General features: G+C 36.7%; 1 protein-coding gene across 7 annotated transcripts in view; it reads right to left on the reverse strand.

The window, feature by feature from the left end:
* SCAPER (S-phase cyclin A associated protein in the ER) overlaps window positions 1-22,017 on the reverse strand; it is a 521,436-nt gene that overhangs the window by 433,959 nt on the left and 65,460 nt on the right. For all 7 annotated transcript variants that reach the window (XM_045058993.1, XM_023255046.2, XM_023255044.2 and 4 more), the window contains one exon: window positions 2,648-2,748. In XM_045058993.1, the coding sequence (XP_044914928.1) occupies window positions 2,648-2,748 (101 nt within the window). The remainder of the gene's footprint in view (window positions 1-2,647; window positions 2,749-22,017) is intronic.

The raw sequence follows: 22,017 nt of genomic DNA on the forward strand, positions 1-22,017 counted from the left end.
TGGGTAAATCAAGTACCAAAAACACCATATCAAAAATTTTCATTATGAGATACGAAGTCAGTCAGAGAAAGACAAATACCATATGATTTCACTCATATGTGGAATTTAAGAAACAAAACAAAAGGGAAAAACAAAAAACAGACTCTTAACTGCAGAGAACAAACAATGGTCACCAGAGGTAAGGGCAGGGATGGGTGAAATAGGTAAAGGGGATTAAGATTACACTTATCTTGATGAGTACTAAATAATGTACAGAATTGTTGAATTGCTATATCGTACAGCTGAAACTAACATAACACTGTATGTTAACTACACACGAATTAAAAACAATTTTTTTTTTATTATGAGGAACAAAAATGTTAAAAAAAATCAACACATCATGGTTTCCCTGAATTTGGTTTCCTGGGGATCAAGCCTTCCTGGACTTGTCTCTTGGGATACCTTTAGTCTCCTCATTCCTTCATGGGGCTGATACCTCAGGATAGGACAAAAAACATGTTCTGTACCGAATGATTCCACTTATAGAAACTGAACCACAGTTAAATCCAAGGGAAAGAGGAGCCTAGGCCTGTTTTCTCTGGGTAAAAAGGTACCATCGTAGCTTCAAGTGACTTGGTCCAGTTCACAATGGCTCAGTTTTCACTTATAAGCTTAACTGAGTAATAAATTGTTCTTCTGCCTTTGCACATAACCAAAATAATACTAAGTCTAGTTGATCATCTATCTCTGGAGTTATCTCTCAACTCTCCCTGTTGCTACTATTCCAGTCTGAATAGCCATAATCTATAATCTATACTGCTGCACTTCAACTTCCCCACACTGCAGCCAGAAAGAATTTTAAAATCACAAATCTGACATGTCACTTCCTTAACTTAAAAAAAGTCTAAAGTTTGTATCATGTCTACAGAGCCCTACAAAATCTGGTCCCAACCTACCTCTCTAGGTTCCTTTCATGCTATCTTCCCCTTGTTCTCTCCATTGCAGTCCTGCTAAACTGTAAATTCCCTGACTATACTGTGCTGTCTTCTACTTCCAGGATATCACATATACCCATCACCTCTACCCAGGATTACCCTTTTGTTCTCTCGTTGTCAAGCTAACACCTACTTGATACTTCTGTCTCACTTAAATATGTCCTCCTTGGGGAAGCTTTCCTGGATTCAGCAAAATGGATGATGGTGCTTTTTCTTATATTTCCCAAGTACCCTGTATTTATTTTTGATGAATTTTGTGCACTGATAAGTATTTCACATCAATCTTTTCTGTGAATGCACTATGTATTTCTTAAGGGCAGGGGCTGTGTCTATTTCCTTCACAACAATAGTTCCAGAGTGTGGCACTTAGGACTCAAATGTTGTGTGGTTATTTCAAATTAAAGTTTCTCGAAACAGATTAACATAGGGGAAAAAAAACAGGGGGGGTGCAAACCATAAAACAGGCTCTTAACTCTATAGTTAAGAGGGTTGCTGGAGGGAAACATAGGCAGGGGAGTGGGTTAAATTGGTGATGGATATTAAGGAAGGCACTTGTGATGAGTACTAGGTATTACATGTAAGTGATGAATCACTAAATTCTAATTCTGAAACTATTATACTATATGTTAACTAAATGGAATTTAGGTAAAATTTTGAAGCAAACAAACAAAAAAATGAAGGTTTCTAAAGTAACTTTGATCTCTCATTACTCCCCTAATCAAAAAATCATCAATTTTCCTCACTGAGTACTACATTAAGAAGAAACATGGAGAGACTGGGTGGTTCAGTCAGTTAAGTGTTAGACTTCAGCTCACGTCATGATCTCATAGTTCGCGGGTTCGAGCCCTGCATTGGGCTCTGTGCTGACGGCACAGAGTTGCTTGGGATTCTCTCCCTCCTTCTCTCTCTGCCCCTACCCTGCTTGCACACACTCTCTCAAAATAAACTTAAATAAATATATAAGAAGAAATACTATAATTTCCCCTACATTACTTTCACTTCACACATGCTCTGCATTTTAATAGCTGTCTTACTTTTCTCTCTTCATCTAAAAGGCCAACCACTTGGGGCGTCTTGGTGGCTCAGTTGGTTACGTGTCCCACTCTTGATCTGGGCTCAGGTCATGATCTCACAATTTGAGCCCCTCAGCAGGCTCCACGCTATCAGCACTGATTGGGATTCTCTCTCTTTTCCTCTCTCTGCCCCTCCCCTGCTCACGCTCTGTCTCTCTCTCTCTCTCTCAAAATAAATAAACTTTAAAAAATAAAATAAAAGGCAAACCACTTGTTAAGATCCATCTCATCTTTTAAACACTTCTGCATCCTGCATGAAATCCTTCCTCATCTATCCCCTACAAGAGAAATGACCCTGTCCTGTTCTGAACACCTGTAATAGCTTTTTTGTAATAATAAGCTCTATTTTATTCCACCCTTACACTACAAATTCATGAGAGTAGTCAATGTATCATATTCACCAATTAAATCTCTGTACTGGATAAAAGTGCTTTGCACTAGTAGGTACCCAATAAATATCTGTTACTGAACTGAATAAGAAATACAGATCCCAACTTTTAGATTTTTACAAGTTTTAAGTTAAGCTTAGGTCAAGTTAACTGTCAACTTCAATGACTGCTTTTGAAATTGCTGGCTGCTATAGAGACCAAAGTTCATTACCTGCTTTGAGCATCTGTCTTCTCTAGCTTTTCCTGAAGTTGAATCCAGTCAATCAATGCTTTGAAATCTCTCACATAGTTATCCAGCATCATTAGCACCTCCTAGTTAAAACAAACAACATTATTAAACTCCATTCTGATACTGAAAAGTTTTAAGAAAAAACTTTAGACTGAAGTACTTAGGAATTAATAGTTTTTACATTATACTCCTCATTGAGAAAGTAGCAAAACCTACTGATTTAGTTTTTTTTTATCTTGTTTTATTTTCATTCTCACTGTATGATAAGAAAGTAGTAAAGCTGAGAGTCCAAAGACCAAGAGATGGTATTGATATTCTTTCTCAAGAACCACCCCCCCATGACCATTCTTTTAATCTTTTTTATTATTAAGTTTAATAAACAGTAAAGTATAAATGTATATACAGATCATTTCAAAGCAAAGGCCCATGCATCCATCCACCCAGAACAATGCTAGTCTCTAGAAATTACCTGGCGTCTCCTCCCAATCATTACTCTGTCCTTGCTCTGAGGCAACCACTGCTTTGACTTGTAATAGTTTAATTTTTACCTGATTTTGAAATTCATATAAATGAAATTCATAGAGTATTAACATTTTGTGACTTCTTTTTTTACTTTGTTTACTAGGCTCATCCATGTTGCAGGATGAACCTGCAATTTATTTATTGCCATTGTCCAAGGTCACTTACTGAACAGTATTATATTGCATGCATATTTATTTACCCAATCTACAGCTGAAGAACATTGAGGTGATTTCCAAATTATATGCTGTTATTCATGTATGTCCTCTGCACATATGTATGCATTTCTATTGAGAACAAGCCCAAGAGAGGAAATACTGAGTCACAAGATGAGCATATGCTCTACTCCAGTATATAACACCAAACTGTTTTCCAAAGTGGTTGCCACTCTCACCAGCAGTGTATGAGCCGTCCTTACTCCACACTCTCAACTACACTTGGTATTGTCTGTTTGGGGTTTACTTTAACCTGAGCCACTCTCGTTGGTGGTTATGTAATGGTTTCATTTTGGTTTCAAGATGGTTTTCTATGATTATTAATGATTTTCAGCCTTTTTTCATGCTTATTAGCCATCCTCATTTTGTGAAGTGCCTATTCAAGGCTCTTTGATGGGAAGGAATTCCTTACATCTTTTGGATATGGGCCTTTTTTGGTTATACATGTTGCACACATATACTTGACTTTTTACTCTCCTGATGGAATAGAATGTTTTGATGAACATAAATCCCTAATTTTAAGGTAGTCTAACTTCTGACTCTTTTATCTAAGACTGATACTATCTGCATCAATTTTAAGCAATTATTTTCCTACCACAGGTCAGGAAGATATTCTCCAATATTGTCTTTTAGAGCATGGAGTCTCTCCTCTGTTACACTGGTCTGTTTACCTATTTTTGTACCAATGTCAACCTAACTTACACTGCTGTAGCTCTAAAATAAAACGCAAAACCCAGTAGAGTAAATCCTCCAACTATATCTTTGACTAGGCTAATGCCAGCCCCTTGTTATTTCCATACAAATTTTAAAATCAGATTATCAATTTCCCAGGAAAAAAAATTAAAAATACAATTTTAATTGTAATTGCATATATTCTATAAAACAACTAGATGAAAACTGACATTTTTATAATATTGTATCTTCTGGTCTATGAAGAAATATATATATATCTTATTTATACCTATATATACTTGTACCTTATTCAGTGTCTCTCAAAATGTATGATAGTTTCCTGTGTAGAGGTCTTGCACATTTTTTTTAGCTTTAGCCCTAAGAATAAATGGTAGCTATTTAACTTTTTTTTCATTTTCTGTTACCATTGATTTTTGTATCCAGCAACTTTAACTTACTCAATACATCTAATAATTTCTCTTTAGATTCTTTTGGATTTTCTAAATACATAAATATGAATATGTCATCTGTGAATAATGACATATTTATTTCTTCCTCTCCAAGTGTTATATATTTTATATGTTATTCTTGTCTTCCTGTGTTGGCCAGGATCTTAAGGACAATGTTGAATAGAAATAAAGATAGCAGACTTTGTCTCATTCCCAATTTCAGAAGGAAAGTTCTCAACATTTCACCATTAAGTATGATGTTTACATAGGTTCTTTGGAAGATTCTATTAGTAAAGATGTTCGTTCTCAGTTTGCTGAATTTCATCAAATATTTTTCCTAGGTCTACTGGGACAATCATATGATTTTCACCTTTATTCATCTAATTTGATAAATATTAATTTCATTCTCAAATGATAAAACCAACATTGCGGTACTGGAAAGAACCTAACTTGACTGTGATGTATTGTCCAGTATTTGAGTAACCAGATTAATATATCAATATTTGGTTTAGGATTTGTGCATCTGCATTATTAAGTGGTCTCTATTTTTATTTCTCCTGAGACCTTTGGTTATCAAGGTTATGCTGGCAGAGTTCTTTTTCTATGTTCTAGAAGAGTCTGTATAATACTGGCAATATTTTGCTCATTTTTTTTTGGTTGAGATATGATTAACACGCCATAAAATTTACCATTTATAGTTATACAATTCAGTCACTTTTAGTACATGCAGAGTTGTGCATCTATCCAATTTCAAAACGTTGTCATCACCCCAAAAAGAAACCCAGTACCCATCAGCAGTCACTCCCCATTCTCTCCTCTTTCCAGCCCTTGGAAGCCACTACTCTACTTTCTGTCTCTATGGACTGGCCAGTTCTGGACATTTCAAATAAACAGTATCATACAGAATATGGCCTTTTGTGGTGAAATTCTTTCATTTAATGTTTTCTTTTTTTTCTGAATATATATTTTTTTTATATTTATTTTTGAGAGAGACAGAGACAGAATGCAAGTGGGTTAGGGACAGAGAGAGAGACACAGAATCCGAAGCAGGCTCCAGGCTCTGAGCTGTCAGCACATAGCTTGACGTGGGGCTCGAACTTATGAACTGTGAGATCATGACCTGAACCGAAGTCGGACGCTCAACCGACTGAGCCACCCAGGCGCCGCTAATGTTTTCAAGATTCATCCATCTGGTACCATGTATCTGTACTCATTCTTTTTCGTGACTAAATAATTGCACAAACACACACATTTTGCTTATTCATTTATCGGTTGATGGATACTTGGCTTGTTTCCACCTTTTGCCTATTAGAAATAATGCTGCTATGAATATTCACATCCAAGTTTTTCTATGAAAATATGTTTCTATTTCTCTTGGGTGTATACCTAGTAGTGGATTTACTAAGTCATATGGTAACTCTAAATTTAACATGAACTACCAAAATGTTTTCCACAACAGCTGCACCATTTTACATTCCCAGCAGCAATATACAGGCACACCTCATTTGACTATGCTTCATTTTATTGCAGTTCACAGATATCATGTTTTTTTACAAATTGAAGGTTTGTAGCAACCCTGTGCTAAGTCTGTCTACACCATTTTTCCAACAGTGATTGCTCACTTCATGTCTCATGTTACATTTTGGTAATTCTTGTAATATTTCAAATTTTTTCATTACTATTATATTTGTTATGGTTACAATTCATTGAAACCTCAGATGATAGCAATTTTTAGCATAAAGCATTATTTAAGGCACATACATTGTTTCCTTAGACATGCTGCTATTGCACACTTAGACTACAGTGTAAACATAACTTATATGTACTGGGAAACCAAAAAATTCATTGACTTGCTCTATTGTGGTATTTGCTTGATTGCAGTGGTCTGGAACTGAACCTGGAGGATGTCCAAGGTATGTCTGTATGAGGGCCAAATTCTTGACAACCTCAGCAGCACCTGCTATTTTCTGATTTGTTGAGTCTAGTCATCCTAACAAGTATAGTATTACTGTGGTTTTTATTTGCATTTCCCTGATGACTAAAGTTATTGAGCATATTTTCATGTGCTTATTGGACATATGCAAATCTTCTTTGAAGAAATGTCTATTCAAATTATTTGCCAATTTTTGGCCTAGGTTATTTGTCCTTTATATTTTTGAGCTGCAAGAGTTCTCTATATATTCTAAATATTAGACTGTTATAAGACACAGGCTTGAAAATATTTTCTCTCATTCTGTGGGGTGTCTTGTCAACTAACAGCATCCTGTAATACACATAAGTTTTTAATTTTAATGAAATTCTATTTATTTATTTTACCTTTGGTTGTGTTTTTGGTATCTAAGAAACTGCTGCCAAGTCCAAGGTCACAAAGATTTACACCTATGTTTTCTTCAAAGAATTTCATAGTTTCAGTTTTTACATTTAGGTCTTTCATTTATTTTCAGTTATTTTTTTGTATATGGTGTGAGGTAAGGATCCAAATTCATTCTTTGTGTGTGGATATCTAGTTGATCCCAACACCATTTGTTGAAAAGACTATTCTTTTTCCATTAAATGATCTTGGCACCCTTATCAAAAATCAATGGACACAGATGTGGATTTATTTCTGAACTCTCAATTCTCTTCCATTGATCTATAACTATCCTTATCCCAGTACCATGCTATTTTGATTACTGTAGCTTTGTAATGAGTTTTGAATTCTGAGTTTTGAAAAGAACTTTGTTCTTTTTCAAGATGGTTTTTGGCTATTCTGTGTCCCTTGCATTTCCATTCAGATTTTAGGATCACCTTGTCCACTTCTGCAAAAAAGGAGATTAGAATTTCAGTAGGGATTGAACCAAATCTGTATATCACTTTGGGGACCATTGCCATCTTAATATTAAGTTTTCCAATCCACAAGTTCAGATATCTTCCTCTTTATTTAGGTCTTCTTTAATTTCTTTTAATGATGTTTTGTAGTTTTTAGTGTACAAGTCTTGAACGTCTTTGGTTAAATTTATTACTCAATGTTTCTTTTTTTTTTCTTTTTCATGCCATTATAATGGGACTACTTTCTTAATCTCACTTTTTTATTGTGCATTACTAACATATAGAAACACAATTTTATGCACTGATCTTGTATTCTGCAACCCTTCTGAGTTTGTTTATTAGCTCTAATAATTTTATGTGTGTGAATGGATTCTATAGGGTTTTCTATATGTAGAACCAAGTCATCTGCAGATATAATTTTACTTCTTCCTTTCAATCTGGATGCTTTCTATTTCTTTATCTTGTCTAACTGCCCTGGCTAGAACCTCAAGTATAAGACTGAAAAGAAGCAGTGAGAATAGACATCAGTATTTTGTTCCTGTTATTAGCAGGGAAAGCTAATTTTTGTCTTTAGATAATTCAAGTTACATTACTATAATACTACATTCTACATATTTGGCAAAGATTTTTTCTTCTTGGTACTGATTAGTCTTGCATACTAATGGCAATGAAAATGTATATAAGAAAAGACTATAAAAATATAGGCCACTGAGATCCACTCCATTGCTCAGAAAGAAAAACTGATCCCAAGTATAAATATGTGTGTAGATAGTGGTTAATTGTCCAAAGTTGTCATTTAAAATGTATAAGACAAAGAAATTTAAAGTGTTCACTTTATCAGTCTCATACCATTCTCACCTTACTCACCTTACTATAGAGACATATCAGTCTCATATTACTAGAAATGGCAACTTTCCATACTCCCAAAGATGACCATCAAAAAATACCAACCAACTATAAAAATGATCATTTGGTTTATAAATACATTACTTTTCCATAACTAAGTCTTACTTTCTAGTATTATTGTAACTCCAACCAACTATAAAAATGATCACTTGGATTATGAACATGTTACTTTTCCATAACTAAGCTTACTTTCTAGTATTCAGTGGAACTCAAAACCTCAAAAACACTTTTCACTTATGTTTTTTAAAATATAGATACACTTTGGAAATCAGACCCAAGATTGATTATGTATGCCAAATTAGCCACAAATAAAATACAGTACCAACCTCACATTAGTCATAAATGTTATATTCTAATTTAAAATACTCTTCTGAACAAAGAAGTATTGTTTATTTCCTTTCAGAGGTAATCCTTAGTGCCAAATCCCTGGTAATAAAAGTCTTCTACAATCAGGAAAAGGAAAAAATTTTTTAATTTACTTGGCTTCTTTTTCTCAATTCTACGAATATAATTCAAATTCAATTAAGTTCAACTTAAATCGCCTACATTAGGCACAGAAAGATGTAATTCAGAATAATTTATTTCAGAAGTTTTATGATTTCCCTTTTTGCTTAAAAAAAAGAAAAAAAGAAAAAAGAAAAAAACCCTCTAATGGGCAAGCATATAAGCAGCTACACTTCTGATACTAGCTGGCACAGAGAAAGTACATTTGGTGGCTTAAACAACCTATTTTAAGGAATGCTTAGCACAATGTTATCAGAAATGATCAGAGTGGTACCATGCAGCTGTAATCTGAGTCATGTTTTATGAACAGGGGAATACAAACAAGACACGCAGCTGGAGCAGCTTCTTAGTCACTGATGCACATCCTTCTCCCTACAGCTATGAAGGCCATTTTGTCAATCAGGATGAAACAGAACAAAAGTCGCTCTGAAAGTAATGTTATAGGCATTCAGATAACTACATATAGATATACAGCTAAAATTACCAATTAGTTTACCAATTGGCTGCAACGGGTTCGATTGGTTTGTAATTAATTCTAGTTACTGGCGCACAGAGCAGGATGGTTGGCGCCATCCCTTTGTCCTCCTGACACACAATACTAGTGCACAGGCCCTTGGGCCCAGGACATCAACACAGCCCTCCAATTCAGCTACAGGAATGTGCACAGTGGTGTGCCCCTGTGGTGATAAAGGGATGGAAACATGCATCACATGAGAAGTCAGTGATAAAGGGAACCTTATAAGAAAGAGCTTTACCAAAAGTGAAACAAGTTTTTAAAAGCATTATTTTTAAGAACAATAGTTTTAAAAAGTTTTTTAAAAGCTACAAATAGAATAAATAGTTCAAAAGAGAAATCATTGGAAAGAAAAATGGCAAGTAAACCACTTTCAAAACTAACAGTATCATTCACAGTAGTCTTCAACCTTTAATCATTCATTTCTTTCAAATACTTCCCCTTAATTTTCTATATAAGCAGCCTAGCAAAAAAAAATACAAAACATATTCAATGAATGAACACTTATAAATGAAAATCTGCTAATGGAAACCACTCTCCTTTAATTTAATTTTTACCAGGTTCTTTGTGGATAAATAAAATTTGCAGTTGCCTGGGTAATGATACAAATATTCTACTGCAGTGGCTAATTTTTATCTCAACTCATTTACAAGCTGGCTTGATTAGACATTTTCTCTTATGGTACTCCTACTAACAAAACTCAAGAGACCTACTGCAGCTAAGAATAAGTAAACAATGATACTAAAAAATAATTTGTCATGGGGCACCTGGGTGGCTCAGTTAGTTAAGCATCCAATTTCAGCTTAGGTCATGATCTCACAGTTTGTGAGTTCAAGCCCCACAGTGGGCTCTATGCTACCAGTGCAAAGCCACTTTGGATCCTCTGTCTCCTTCGCTCTCTGCCCCTACCCCACTCAAGCTGTCTCATTCTCTCTCAAAAATAAGTATTTTTAGAAAACTGTCGTATACACTGTATGCTAGCCAACTTGATATAATCTTAAAAGAAAATTGTTGCAAGTCTCAAAATAACATATTCAAATTCCCCACTGATGCCTGCAAGTTTACCTAAACACCTGCTTAAGGCATTTCTTTTGCCAAACTATTCTCCCAATACCAAACTAAATGCTTATATTCAGGCTGAAGGTCCTCAGCACTCATTTATACCAAGCTCCTCGTTTATAGAGACAAAGGTAGAAAAAGGTTTGGTGATTTCTTCCAAAGTCCTACAACTAGCTTAGAGGAAACATGGAAATCACGACTATTCCTCACTTTCCTTGCAAAGGACAGTACAAATACCATGCGCAAAACTCTCCCACAATCCTACAGCCCAAAGTCACCTCTCCAGCTATGATATTACCAAGTATAATAACTAATGTCAATACACAGACTAAACTCCTAAGTGCTATTCCTGAACCTGAAAGGGAAAAAACACTTTTCTCCCTCATGCCATTTATTGTTATAAATAAATGGTTATTGTTATAACACATCTCACATCCTAAGAGAAAAACACCATGATTTTTTCTAAAATTTTAACTCCCACTGAGTCACCATGCATGGAAGAGCAAAATCTATTTCAAAGGCATAAACTGACTCTTTCTCTTCATCAATCAAATCTCAAATACTTTTAGTGATCCAGAGGAATAATAGAACAGAACTATAACCTTTGCTATACATCTTGTGTCTGGACACCAAGATCTATGTTCTGTGTTGCACTCATTATCTGGTAAATTTCTGACATTTCAACATAACAGTAGAAAATAACCGAAAAAATTAAAAAAAACAGAAACACTCGATGGAAAATATCAATAACCCAAGATAATATCCACAGCAGGAATGGCACAGATATTCCTTTCTAAAAGAAAGTCCTTAAATACATTTTTATAAAATCTTTGATGTTTATATCAATAGGATGTGTTTGATCAAAAACAGTTTTGTTATAACTTTTTCAGGCTCATGAATAGCACCCAAAACAGTGCAAGCAGTAATAAATATTCAGTAAACAGTTGTTGCATGAAAGATAAGTCCAGAACTAAAGGTTAGTTCTGCTGGTAATTCATTACATAATGTCAGACAGATCACTTAGTTTTTCAGTTTCCTATGGGTAAAATAAGAAGGCTGGATTATATAATTTCTAAAATTATATTCAGATATGATTTATGATACTATTTCACATTCTGTGACATTTTTGTTTCTAATACAAATCATATGTACATTTTAAATTCTTTTTTTCTAACAAAACTAAATTTTATTATATCTGTTTGTATTTCTTGATTTTTTAAATGTGAAGTTTTACAAAAAAAAAAAAAAATACTCTAATTATAAGTAGGAAATAAGGGGCACCTGGCTGGTTCAGTCAGTAGAGCATCCAACACTTGATCTCAGGGTCATGAGTTCAAGCCCCATGTTGGGCATGGAGCCGCCTCAAAAAAAAATTTTTTTTTATGATTAAAAAAATAAACAGGAAACAAGAACTGTACCTTTTACGGAAACTGTTCTATTTAAAAGAATCCTTATAAATTCATCCTTTGATACTTATGAAACTCAACTGTTTTTTTAATGTTTATTTATTTTTGAGACAGAGAGAGACAGAGCATGAACGGGGGAGGGGCAGAGAGAGAGGGAAACACAGAATCGGAAGCAGGCTCCAGGCTCTGAGCCATCAGCCCAGAGCCCGACGCGGGGCTCGAACTCACGGACCGCGAGATCGTGACCTGGCTGAAGTCGGCGGCTTAACCGACTGCGCCACCCAGGCGCCCCGAAACTCAACTGTTTTTAAGAATTTCATGCTCTATGGTGAGTGTAACTGAATTACAAAATCAGTATTGGGGTAGCTGTTAAATAAAGTATAATTATTTTAAAGTTTTTAAGCCTATAACTACAAAAAATATTTCTGAGACAAATAATTCTAAAACAAAAACATGATACCTTAAAAATAAGGTAATTGCCAAGGAAAGACTGTATAAATATTTTGTAGGCCCTGTAAATTTTTACTAGAGTATCACAAACTAGATTTAAGACTCATTTATTAAATTTTTACTGTATGTACCCAGAGTGTAGTAGAAACAAAAAAAGCAGATGACATGGTCTTCATTAAAGATGCTTCAAATCTTATTAAAAATACAAACCACCAAACACTTCTACTTAAGAAATGGATCATGACCAAATTTCAATGTAAATACTCATTAACAAAGAAAACAACAAAAGATACCTAAATCTTTAAACAAATATGTTACCATGAAATGTGCCTTATTTGTTCATGACTAAGAACAATTATATCTGTAAACTCCCCCAAATCGTTCAATTTCACTTATTTATTATTTTATTGGAGGATAATTGGTAAATTAATATGGTAAATTATGCTACTTCATTCTTTCACTATCACCTAATGAAATGAAGAGCACACTGTCATAAAGACTTCAGTCCCATAATCGATAATTACAGCATTCCAACTAAATTGAAATAGCTTACAGGAATGTTCACCCAAGAAGTTAGTGTATATAACAACTAAGAGAACTACACATATCAGCCATATGAGAGCTAATTATTATATTTCTGATATTGTTATCATTATCAATGCACTTTGTAATTTGAGCTCACTGGCAGCACATCTTCATGGATTACTTTTGCAAACCATCATTTCCATGACTGTGCCTCTATTAAATATTTAAAAACAGTGAGGAAAAGAGGAATGGGTGTAGAGCAACTACATGACAGTGTAGCTAGATCCCACTCAAATGACTGTCTCATCCTCTTCTGAAGGGGAAATAAGAAGCCTCTTGCTAAAAAACACTGGACAGAATTTCCTGGGATACAATTTTATAAAAATCCATTTCCTAAAGATTTCTCTCTCTGTTTCCTAACACCATCAGCTCAAATTCCTTGATGTGCCCACAGGTGACAAATAAATTCCTATTAAATAGTTGTCACCAAAGAAACAAAACTTCACCAAAAAAATAAAACTCAGCAAACATTAGGAATTCAAGGTTTACCTTCTTAATGTTCTTGCCTTGTTTTATTCAGTCTTCCTATTTTATAATTGCAATATAGTTAATTTTTTATGGGAATCATGGAAAGATAAGGAAATGTTCACCTAATTTAATTGTGACAAGAGGCATTCCAAAAAGAAGCCCAAGTCAGAAATGCAGCAGAGCAGGTTTATAGGTATTGAAGCCTGTTACTGGAAGGCACTGTCAGAATACCAGGAAATAAGAAATGAGCAAAACCTTGACAGGATTCATGGAGGGGATGAGAGCAAGTGAACAGGATTCAAGATGAGGCAGTTTATAGACAGGCTGAAGACACAAGCATGGTTAGAAAGAGACTGAGAATTTGGAGATCTAACATGTTGCCACAATCAAAAATTGTGACTAAATTATTGGCACCATGGAATAGAGAAGACAAAAGCAGGGGCATTTCTAATGGGTCTCATCATCTTGACAGGAGACTAGATAACTAAGCCTTTCCTGAGATGGCCATCTAAGATAGCCCTTTTTAACTTTTCAGAGAGAGAGTTAAATTTCCAAGTCTGTAACATCATCCCTCTATTATGCTTTATCATCCATGTTTCTCATCCAGGGTGTAAGTAGAATAGATTAATCAAGAATCTGTGATACATCCTTTTCAGGTAACAATCATCCTTAAGAATTTCATGAAAATTATGGACCTCCTACCCAAAACAACATACATGAACAAAATAATTTCAATACCTACAGATGATTTACAAACACAGGTCTAAGAATTCAAGGTTAAGAATCCCTACTCTAGACATTCTCCAAGATACAACACACATTAGGACACACATAGTAAGTCTCCATTTAAAAAGATGGCTTAAAAAGATGGACATCATACAAGGTATCTTCTCCAACCAAAGCAGAATAAAGTTAACTGATAACAAAGTTAAAACTAGAAAATTCACAAATTTGTTGAATTTAAACAATAAATTGGTCAAGAAAAATATCACAAGAGGTAACAGAAAACAGAGACAAATGAAAATAACAATAAACAGATTAAAAATTACGAGACATATCTAAAGCAGTACTCAGAGGGAAATTTATAGCTATAAATGCTTACATAAAAAACTAGAAAGATCTCAAATCAAAAACTTAACTTTACAACTTAAGAGGCTAAAAAATAACAAACTAAATCCAAAGCTAGCAGAAAGAAATAAAAAGTATAGCATTAACAAATTAGAGAGAGAAAGAATTTCAGAGAAAAGAGGAGGAGGTTGGAGGTGTAGGACGCTGGGCTCACCTCATCCTCCTGATCGCTTAGATTCCACCCACATCTGCCTAAATAACTCAGAAAAACACCAGAATGGACTCTCCAGAGCCAAGCATGAACAAGAGGCCCACAGAAGAGGGTAGCAAGGGCAGAGAGGCGGTGCATGCTACACAGACTGGCAGGAGAGAGCCAGGGCGGCAGAGGGGCAGCCCACTCTGCAAGGCAGAGCTCCCAAAGTCTGGCTTGCAAAAGCGGAGAGGCTGGACTGCATGAATTCTAACAGCCACCGGGACTTAACATCTGGAATGTTAAAACTCAACACCTCTACTCTCTGAGAGTGGGGAGGGCGAGAGGATGCCGGGAGGGAGAGTTGTTGAGTCCCAGAAGGACAGAGCTCAGCTCAGCGGGGGAACAAAGGCATTGGCAAGTACCATTTCCCTCTCCCATCCCCCAGCCGAAAGTCCACAGGGAACCAGTTCCCGTCACCAAACTTGCTTGCACCCCGCAACACCCAATGCGGTGCTTCTGTGGATACTTCCCTCCTAGGGGCCAGCCTCCCTCCTGGTGCTTCGAGACCCTCCCGCAGGGGACCACCTACGGCAAAGCAAGCTAAGCCTGCCCCTCCAGCCACAGTGCACCTTGCAGATCCACCCTAATACGCCCTTGGCCAGATCCCATTAAAGCAGCACCACAAGCCCTGCAGTATGCAAGCAGCCCAGACAGGGGCCACACCACTCCACAGTGAGTCCTGCCCCTAAGAGAGGGGAAGATAAGTACACACCAGTCTGACAAGTTACTCTGGAGAGCACAGCGAAAGTTACCAACAAGACAAGTTACTCTGGAGAGCACGGTGGAAGTGCCCTGCAGTTTGGAGATACCGCAGGGACTACCCAAAATGAAGAAACAGAAGAATTCACGTCAAAAGGAACTCCAGGAAGTAGCAACAAACTAACGAATTGATCAAAAATGACGTAAGCAATATAATGGAACAAGAATTTAAAATAATAGTCATAAAATTAATTGCTGGGCTTGAAAAAAAATAAAGGAGAGCAGAGAATCTATTGCCACAGACATAAAGGGACTAAGATATAGTTAGGAGGAGCTAAAAAATGCTATAAATGAGATGCAAAATAAAATGGAGGTGGCCATAGCACGGACTGAAGAGGCAGAGGAGAGAAGGTGAATTAGAAGATAAAATTATGGAAAAAGAGGAAGCTAAGAAAAAGAGAAATAAAAAATCCAGGAGTATGAGGGGAGAATTAGAGAACTAAGTGATGCAATCAAATGGAACAATAACCCTATCAAAAGAATTCCAGAAGAAGAAGAGAGAAAAAGGGGCTGAAGGTGTACTTGAACAAATCATAGCTGAGAACTTGCCTGATCTGGGGAAGGAAACAAGCATTGAAATCCAAGAGGCACAGAGAACTCCCTTCACACAAAACTTGAATCGATCTTCTGCACAACATATCATAGTGAAACTGGCAAAATACAAGGATAAAGAGAGAATTCTGAAAGCATCTAGGGATAAACACGCTCTAACTTACAAAGGTAGATGCCTAAGAGTAGTAGCAGACCTATCTACTGACACTTGGCAGGCCAGAAAGGAACGGCAGGAAATCTTCAATGTGATGAACAGAAAAAAATATGCAGCTAAGAATCCTTTATCCAGCAAGTCAGTCATTTAGAATAGAAGGAGAGATAAAGGTTTTCCCAAACAAACAAAAACTGAAGGAATTCATCACTAAACCAGCCCTACAAGAGATCCTAAGGGGGATTCTGTGAGTGAAATGTCGCAAGGACCACAAAGTACCAGAGACATCACTACAAGCGTGAAAGCTACAGACATCACAATGACTCTAAACCCATATCTTTCTATAGTAACGCTGAATGTAAATGGACTAAATGCGCCAACCAAAAGACATAGGGTATCAGAATAGATAAAAAAACAAGACCTATCTATTTGCTGTCTACAAGAGACTCATTTTAGACCTGAGGACACCTTCAGATTGAAAGTGAGGGGATGGAGAACTATCTATCATGCTACTGGAACTCAAAGAAAGCTGGAGTAGCCATACTTATATAAGACAAACTAGACTGTAAATTAAAGGCTATAACAAGAGATGAAGAAGGGCATTATATAATAATTACAGGGTCTATCCATCAGGAAGAGCTAACAATTATAAATGTCTATGTGCTGAATATGGGAGCCCCCAAATATATAAAACAATAACATGAGCAACCTTATTGATAAGAATGTGGTAATTGCAGAGGACTTTAATACTCCACTTACAAGAATGGAGAGATCATGTAGACACAGGATCAATAAAGAAACAAGGGCCCTGAATGATACATTGGACCAATGGACTTGACAGATATATTTAGAACTCTGCATCCCAAAGCAACAGAAGATACTTTCTTCTCGAGTGCACATGGAACATTCTCCAAGATAGATCACATACTGGGTCATAAAACAGCCCTTCATAAGTATAAAGAAGTGAGATCATACCATGCACATTTTCAGACCACATGCTATGAAGCTTGAAATCAACCACAGGAAAAAGTCTGGAAAACCTCCAAAAGTATGGAGGTTAAAGAACAGCCTACTAAAGAATGAATGGGTCAACCAGGCGATTAGAGAAGAAATTTAAAAATATATGGAAACAAATGAAAATGAAAATACAACAATCCAAACGCTTTGGGATGCAGCAAAGGCAGTCCTGAGAGGAAAATATATTGCAATCCAGAAGCTGGTGCGTCTTTGTCTGAGGGCTTACGCTTCAGACCTTTGGGCCAGCTTTCAGGAACTAAAGGGCACAGCCATGAAGAAGAATGCAGTCTCACTATGGCCCACCATGCCATTTACAGCAGATCAATGAAACCAAGAGTTGGTTTTTTGAAAAAATAAACAAAATTGATACACTTCTAGCCAGGCTTCTCAAAAAGAAAAGGGAGAGGACCCAAATAGATACAATCATGAATGAAAATGTAATTATTATAATCAATCCCTCAGAAATATAAGTAATTATCAGGGAATACTATGAAAAATTATATGCCAACAAACTGGAAAACCTGGAAGAAACGGACAAATTCCTAAGCACCCACACACTTCCAAAACTCAGGAAGAAATAGAAAATTTGAAGAGACCCATAACCAGCGAAGAAATTGAATCAATTATCAAAAATCTCCCAACAAATAAGAGTCCAGGATCAGATGGCTTCCCTGGGGAATTCTACCAGACATTTAAAGCAGAGTTAATACCTATCCTTCTCAAGCTGTTCCAAAAAAGAAAAAGGGAAGGAAAACTTCCAGACTCATTCTATGAAGCCAGTATTACTTTGACTGCCAAACCAGAAAGAGACCCAGCAAAAGAAGAGAACTACAGGCCAATATCCCCGATGAATACGGATGCAAAAATTCTCGACGAGATAACTAGCAAATCGAATTCAACTGCATGCAAAAAGAATTATTCACCATGATCAAGTGGGATTCGTTCCTGGGCTGTAGGGCTGGTTCAATATTCATAAATCAATCAATGTGATACATCATATTAATAAAACAAAGGATAAGAACCATATGATCCTGTCAATCAATGCAGAAAAAGCATCTGACAAAATTCAGCATCCTTTCTTAATAAAAACCCTTGAGAAAGTCGGGATAGAAGGAACATACTTAAACATCATAAAAGCCATTTATGAAAAGCCCACAGTTAATACCATCCTCAATGGGGAAAAACTGAGCTTTCTCCCTGAGATCAGGAACATGACAGGGATGTCCACTCTCACCGCTGTTGTTTAACATAGTGTTGGAAGTGCTAGCATCAGCAATCAGACAACAAAAGGAAATCAAAGGCATGAAAATTGGCAATGAAGTCAAGCTTTCACTTTTTGCAGATGACATGATATTATACATGGAAAACCCGACAGATTCCACCAAAAGTCTGCTAGAACTGATACATGAATTCAGCAAAGTCACAGGATACAAAATCAATGTACAGAAATCAGTTGCATTCTTATACACTAATAATGAAGCAACAGAAAGACAAATAAAGAAACTGATCCCATTCACAATTGCACCAAGAAGCATAAAATACGTAGGAATAAACCTAACCAGAGATGTAAAAGATCTGTATGCTGAAAACTATAGAAAGCTTATGAAGGAAATTGAAGAAGATACAAAGAAATGGAAAAATATTCCGTGCTCATGGATTGGAAGAATAAATATTGTTAAAACGTCAATACTACCCAAAGCTATCTCCACATCCAATGCAATCCCAATCAAAGTTGTACCAGCATTCTTCTCGAAGCTAGAACAAGCAATCCTAAAATTTGTATGGAACCACAAAAGGCCCTGAATAGCCAAAGTAGTATTGAAGAAGAAGACCAAAGTGAGAGGCATCACAATCCCAGACTTTAGCCTCTACTGCAAACCTGGAATCATTAAGACAGCATGGTATTGCCACAAAAACAGACATGTAGACCAACGGAATAGAATAGAGACTCCAGAATTTGACCCACAAAAGTATGGCCAACTAATCTTTGACAAAGCAGGAAAGAATATCCAATAGAAAAGAAAAACAGTCTCTTTAACAAATGGTGCTGGGAGAACTGGACAGCAACATGCAGAAGAATGAAACTAGACCACTTTCTTACACCATTCACAAAAATAAACTCAAAATGGATGAAGGACATTTCCTGGTGAGACAGAAAACCATCAAAACCCTAGAGGAGAAAGCAGGAAAAAACCTCTCTGACCTCAGCTGCAGCAATTTCTTACTTGAAAAGTAAGAAAGGCAAGAGAATTATAGCAAAAGTGAACTATTGGGACCTCATGAAAATAAAAAGCTTCTGCACTGCAAAGGAAACAATCAACAAAACTAAAAGGCAACCAACAGAATGGGAGACAATAGTTCCAAATGACATATCAGACGACAAAGGGCTATTATCCAAAATCTATAAAGAACTCACCAAACTCCACACCTGAAAAACAAATAAACCTATGAAGAAATGGGCAGAACACGTAAATAGACACTTCTCTAAAGAAGACATCCATATGGCCAACAGGCACATGTAAAGATGCTCAATGTCACTCACTCCTCATCAGGGAAATACAAATCAAAACTACTCAGATACCACCTCACACCAGTCAGAGTGGCTAAAATGAACAAATCAGGAGACTATAGATGCTGGTGAGGATGGGGAGAAATGGGAACCCTCTTGCACTGTTGGTGGGAAAGCAAACTGGTGCAGCTGCTCTGGAAAACAGTGTGGAGCTTCCTCAAAAAATGAAACATAGATCTACCCTATGACCCAGCAATAGCACTGCTAGGAATTTACCCAAGGGGTACAGGGGTACTCATACATAAGGGCACTTGTACTCCAATGTTTATAGCAGCACTTTCAACAATAGCCAAATTATGGAAAGAGCCTAAATGTCCATCACTGATGAATGGATAAAGAAATTATGGTATATATATACAATGGAATACTACTTGGCAACGAGAAAGAATGAAATATGGCCTTTTGTAGCAACATGGATGGAACTGAAGAGTGTTATGCTAAGTGAAATAAGTCATACTGAGAAAGATACCATATGTTTTCACTCTTATGTGGATCCTGAGAAACTTAACAGAAGACCATGGGGGAGGGGGAGGTGGAAAAAAGTTACAGAGAGGGAACGAGGCAAACCATAAGAGACTCTTAAAAACTGAGAATAAACTGAGGGTTGATGGGTGGTGGGAGGGAGGGGAAAGTGGGTGATGGGCATTGAGGAGGGCACCTGTTGGGATGAGCACTGTTGTATGGAAACCAATTTGACAATAAATTTCATATTTAAAAAAAAACAACACCTTCACAGGTACTTTTGCACCTTTTGCTGAATATGAAGCATTGTCTTTTGAATAGCTGTTACAAGGGGAAACAATGTTTAAATTATTAACATTGGATGAAGGCTAATCATGGTCACTTGTCTAAGTATCTGGAAGTGGCAATAAAAATTCCCTCACACTTGTTTAGTGCTTTCTAATTTCCAAGCACTTTCACATGTCATCTTGATTAACCCTCAGTACAGTGTAGTAAAGTAGTTAAAGGCTCAGGCTCAGCAGGGGGGCTGCCTGGATTGAGGCCCTTACTCTGCCGTTTTTAACCTCTCTAAACCCTGGATTTCTTTTCTGAAAATGGGAACAGCAGTACTGGTCTGTGGGAATATTGTGTGGATTAAGTGTGATGATCTGGGGGCGCCTGGGTGGCGCAGTCGGTTAAGCGTCCGACTTCAGCCAGGTCACGATCTCGCGGTCCGTGAGTTCGAGCCCTGCGTCGGGCTCTGGGCTGATGGCTCAGAGCCTGGAGCCTGTTTCCGATTCTGTGTCTCCCTCTCTCTCTGCTCCTCCCCCGTTCATGCTCTGTCTCTCTCTGTCCCAAAAATAAATAAATGTTGAAAAAAAATTAAAAAAAAAAAAGTGTGATGATCTGGGTGAAGTAGTTTAGCACAGTGTCTTTGACAATAAATTTCATTTTAAAAAAAATGAATAAGTGTTGAAAAAAAAAGGAAAAAAAAAAGCCAACGACTGCCAAGGCAAATCATACTCAAATTCACAAAATGCACAGGCAAGAAAGGAATCCTGAAAGCAGCAAGGGGAAAAAAGCCCTTAACCTACACGTTCACAGAAGATCTGTATACAGAAACTTGGCAGGTCAGAAAGGTATGGCAGGAATATATTCAATGTGCTAAACAGGATAAATATACAGCCAAGAATTCTTTATTCAGCAAGGCTGTCATTCAAAACAGAAGGAGAGATAAGAGTTTCCCAGACAAAGAAAAACTAAAGGAGTTCATGACCATTAAACCAGCCCTGCAAGAAATTTTAAGGGAGACTCTTTGGAGAATTTAAAATACCAAAGCAACAAAGACTAAAAAGGACTGAAGAGTATCACCAAAAACACTAACTCTACAGGTAACACACTGGCACTAAATTCACATCTTTCAATAATCACCCTGAAATTAAATGGACTAAATGCTCAAATCAAAAGACACAAGGTATTAGAATGGATAAAAAAAAATAAAAGTAGTCTATATGCTGCCACAAGAGACTCATTTTAGACCTAAGGATGCCTGCAGATTGAAAGTAAGGGGATGGAGAACCATCTATCATGCTAATGGACATCAAAAGAAAGCTTCAGTAGCCATACTTAGATCAGACAAGGTAGATTTTTAAATCAAAGACTGTAACAAGAGATAAAGAAGGGCATTATATCATAATTAAGGGGTCTTTCCATCTAACAAGAAGGAAAGAAGATCTAACAATTATAAATATTTATGCCCCCAATGTGAAAGCACCCAAATATATAACTCAATCAAAAACAAACATAAAGAAACTCATTGTGGGGGCGCCTGGGTGGTTCAGTCGGTTGGGCGTCCAACTTCAGCCCAGGTCATAATCTCACAGTTGTGGCTTTGAGCCCCACATCAGGCTTGAGCTGACAGCTCAGAGACTGGAGCCTGCTTCAGATTCTGTGTCTTTCTCTCTCTCTGCCCCTCTCCCACTTGTGA

The sequence above is a fragment of the Felis catus genome, chromosome B3, assembly GCF_018350175.1.
Source record: "Felis catus isolate Fca126 chromosome B3, F.catus_Fca126_mat1.0, whole genome shotgun sequence".
Lineage (NCBI taxonomy): Eukaryota > Metazoa > Chordata > Mammalia > Carnivora > Felidae > Felis > Felis catus.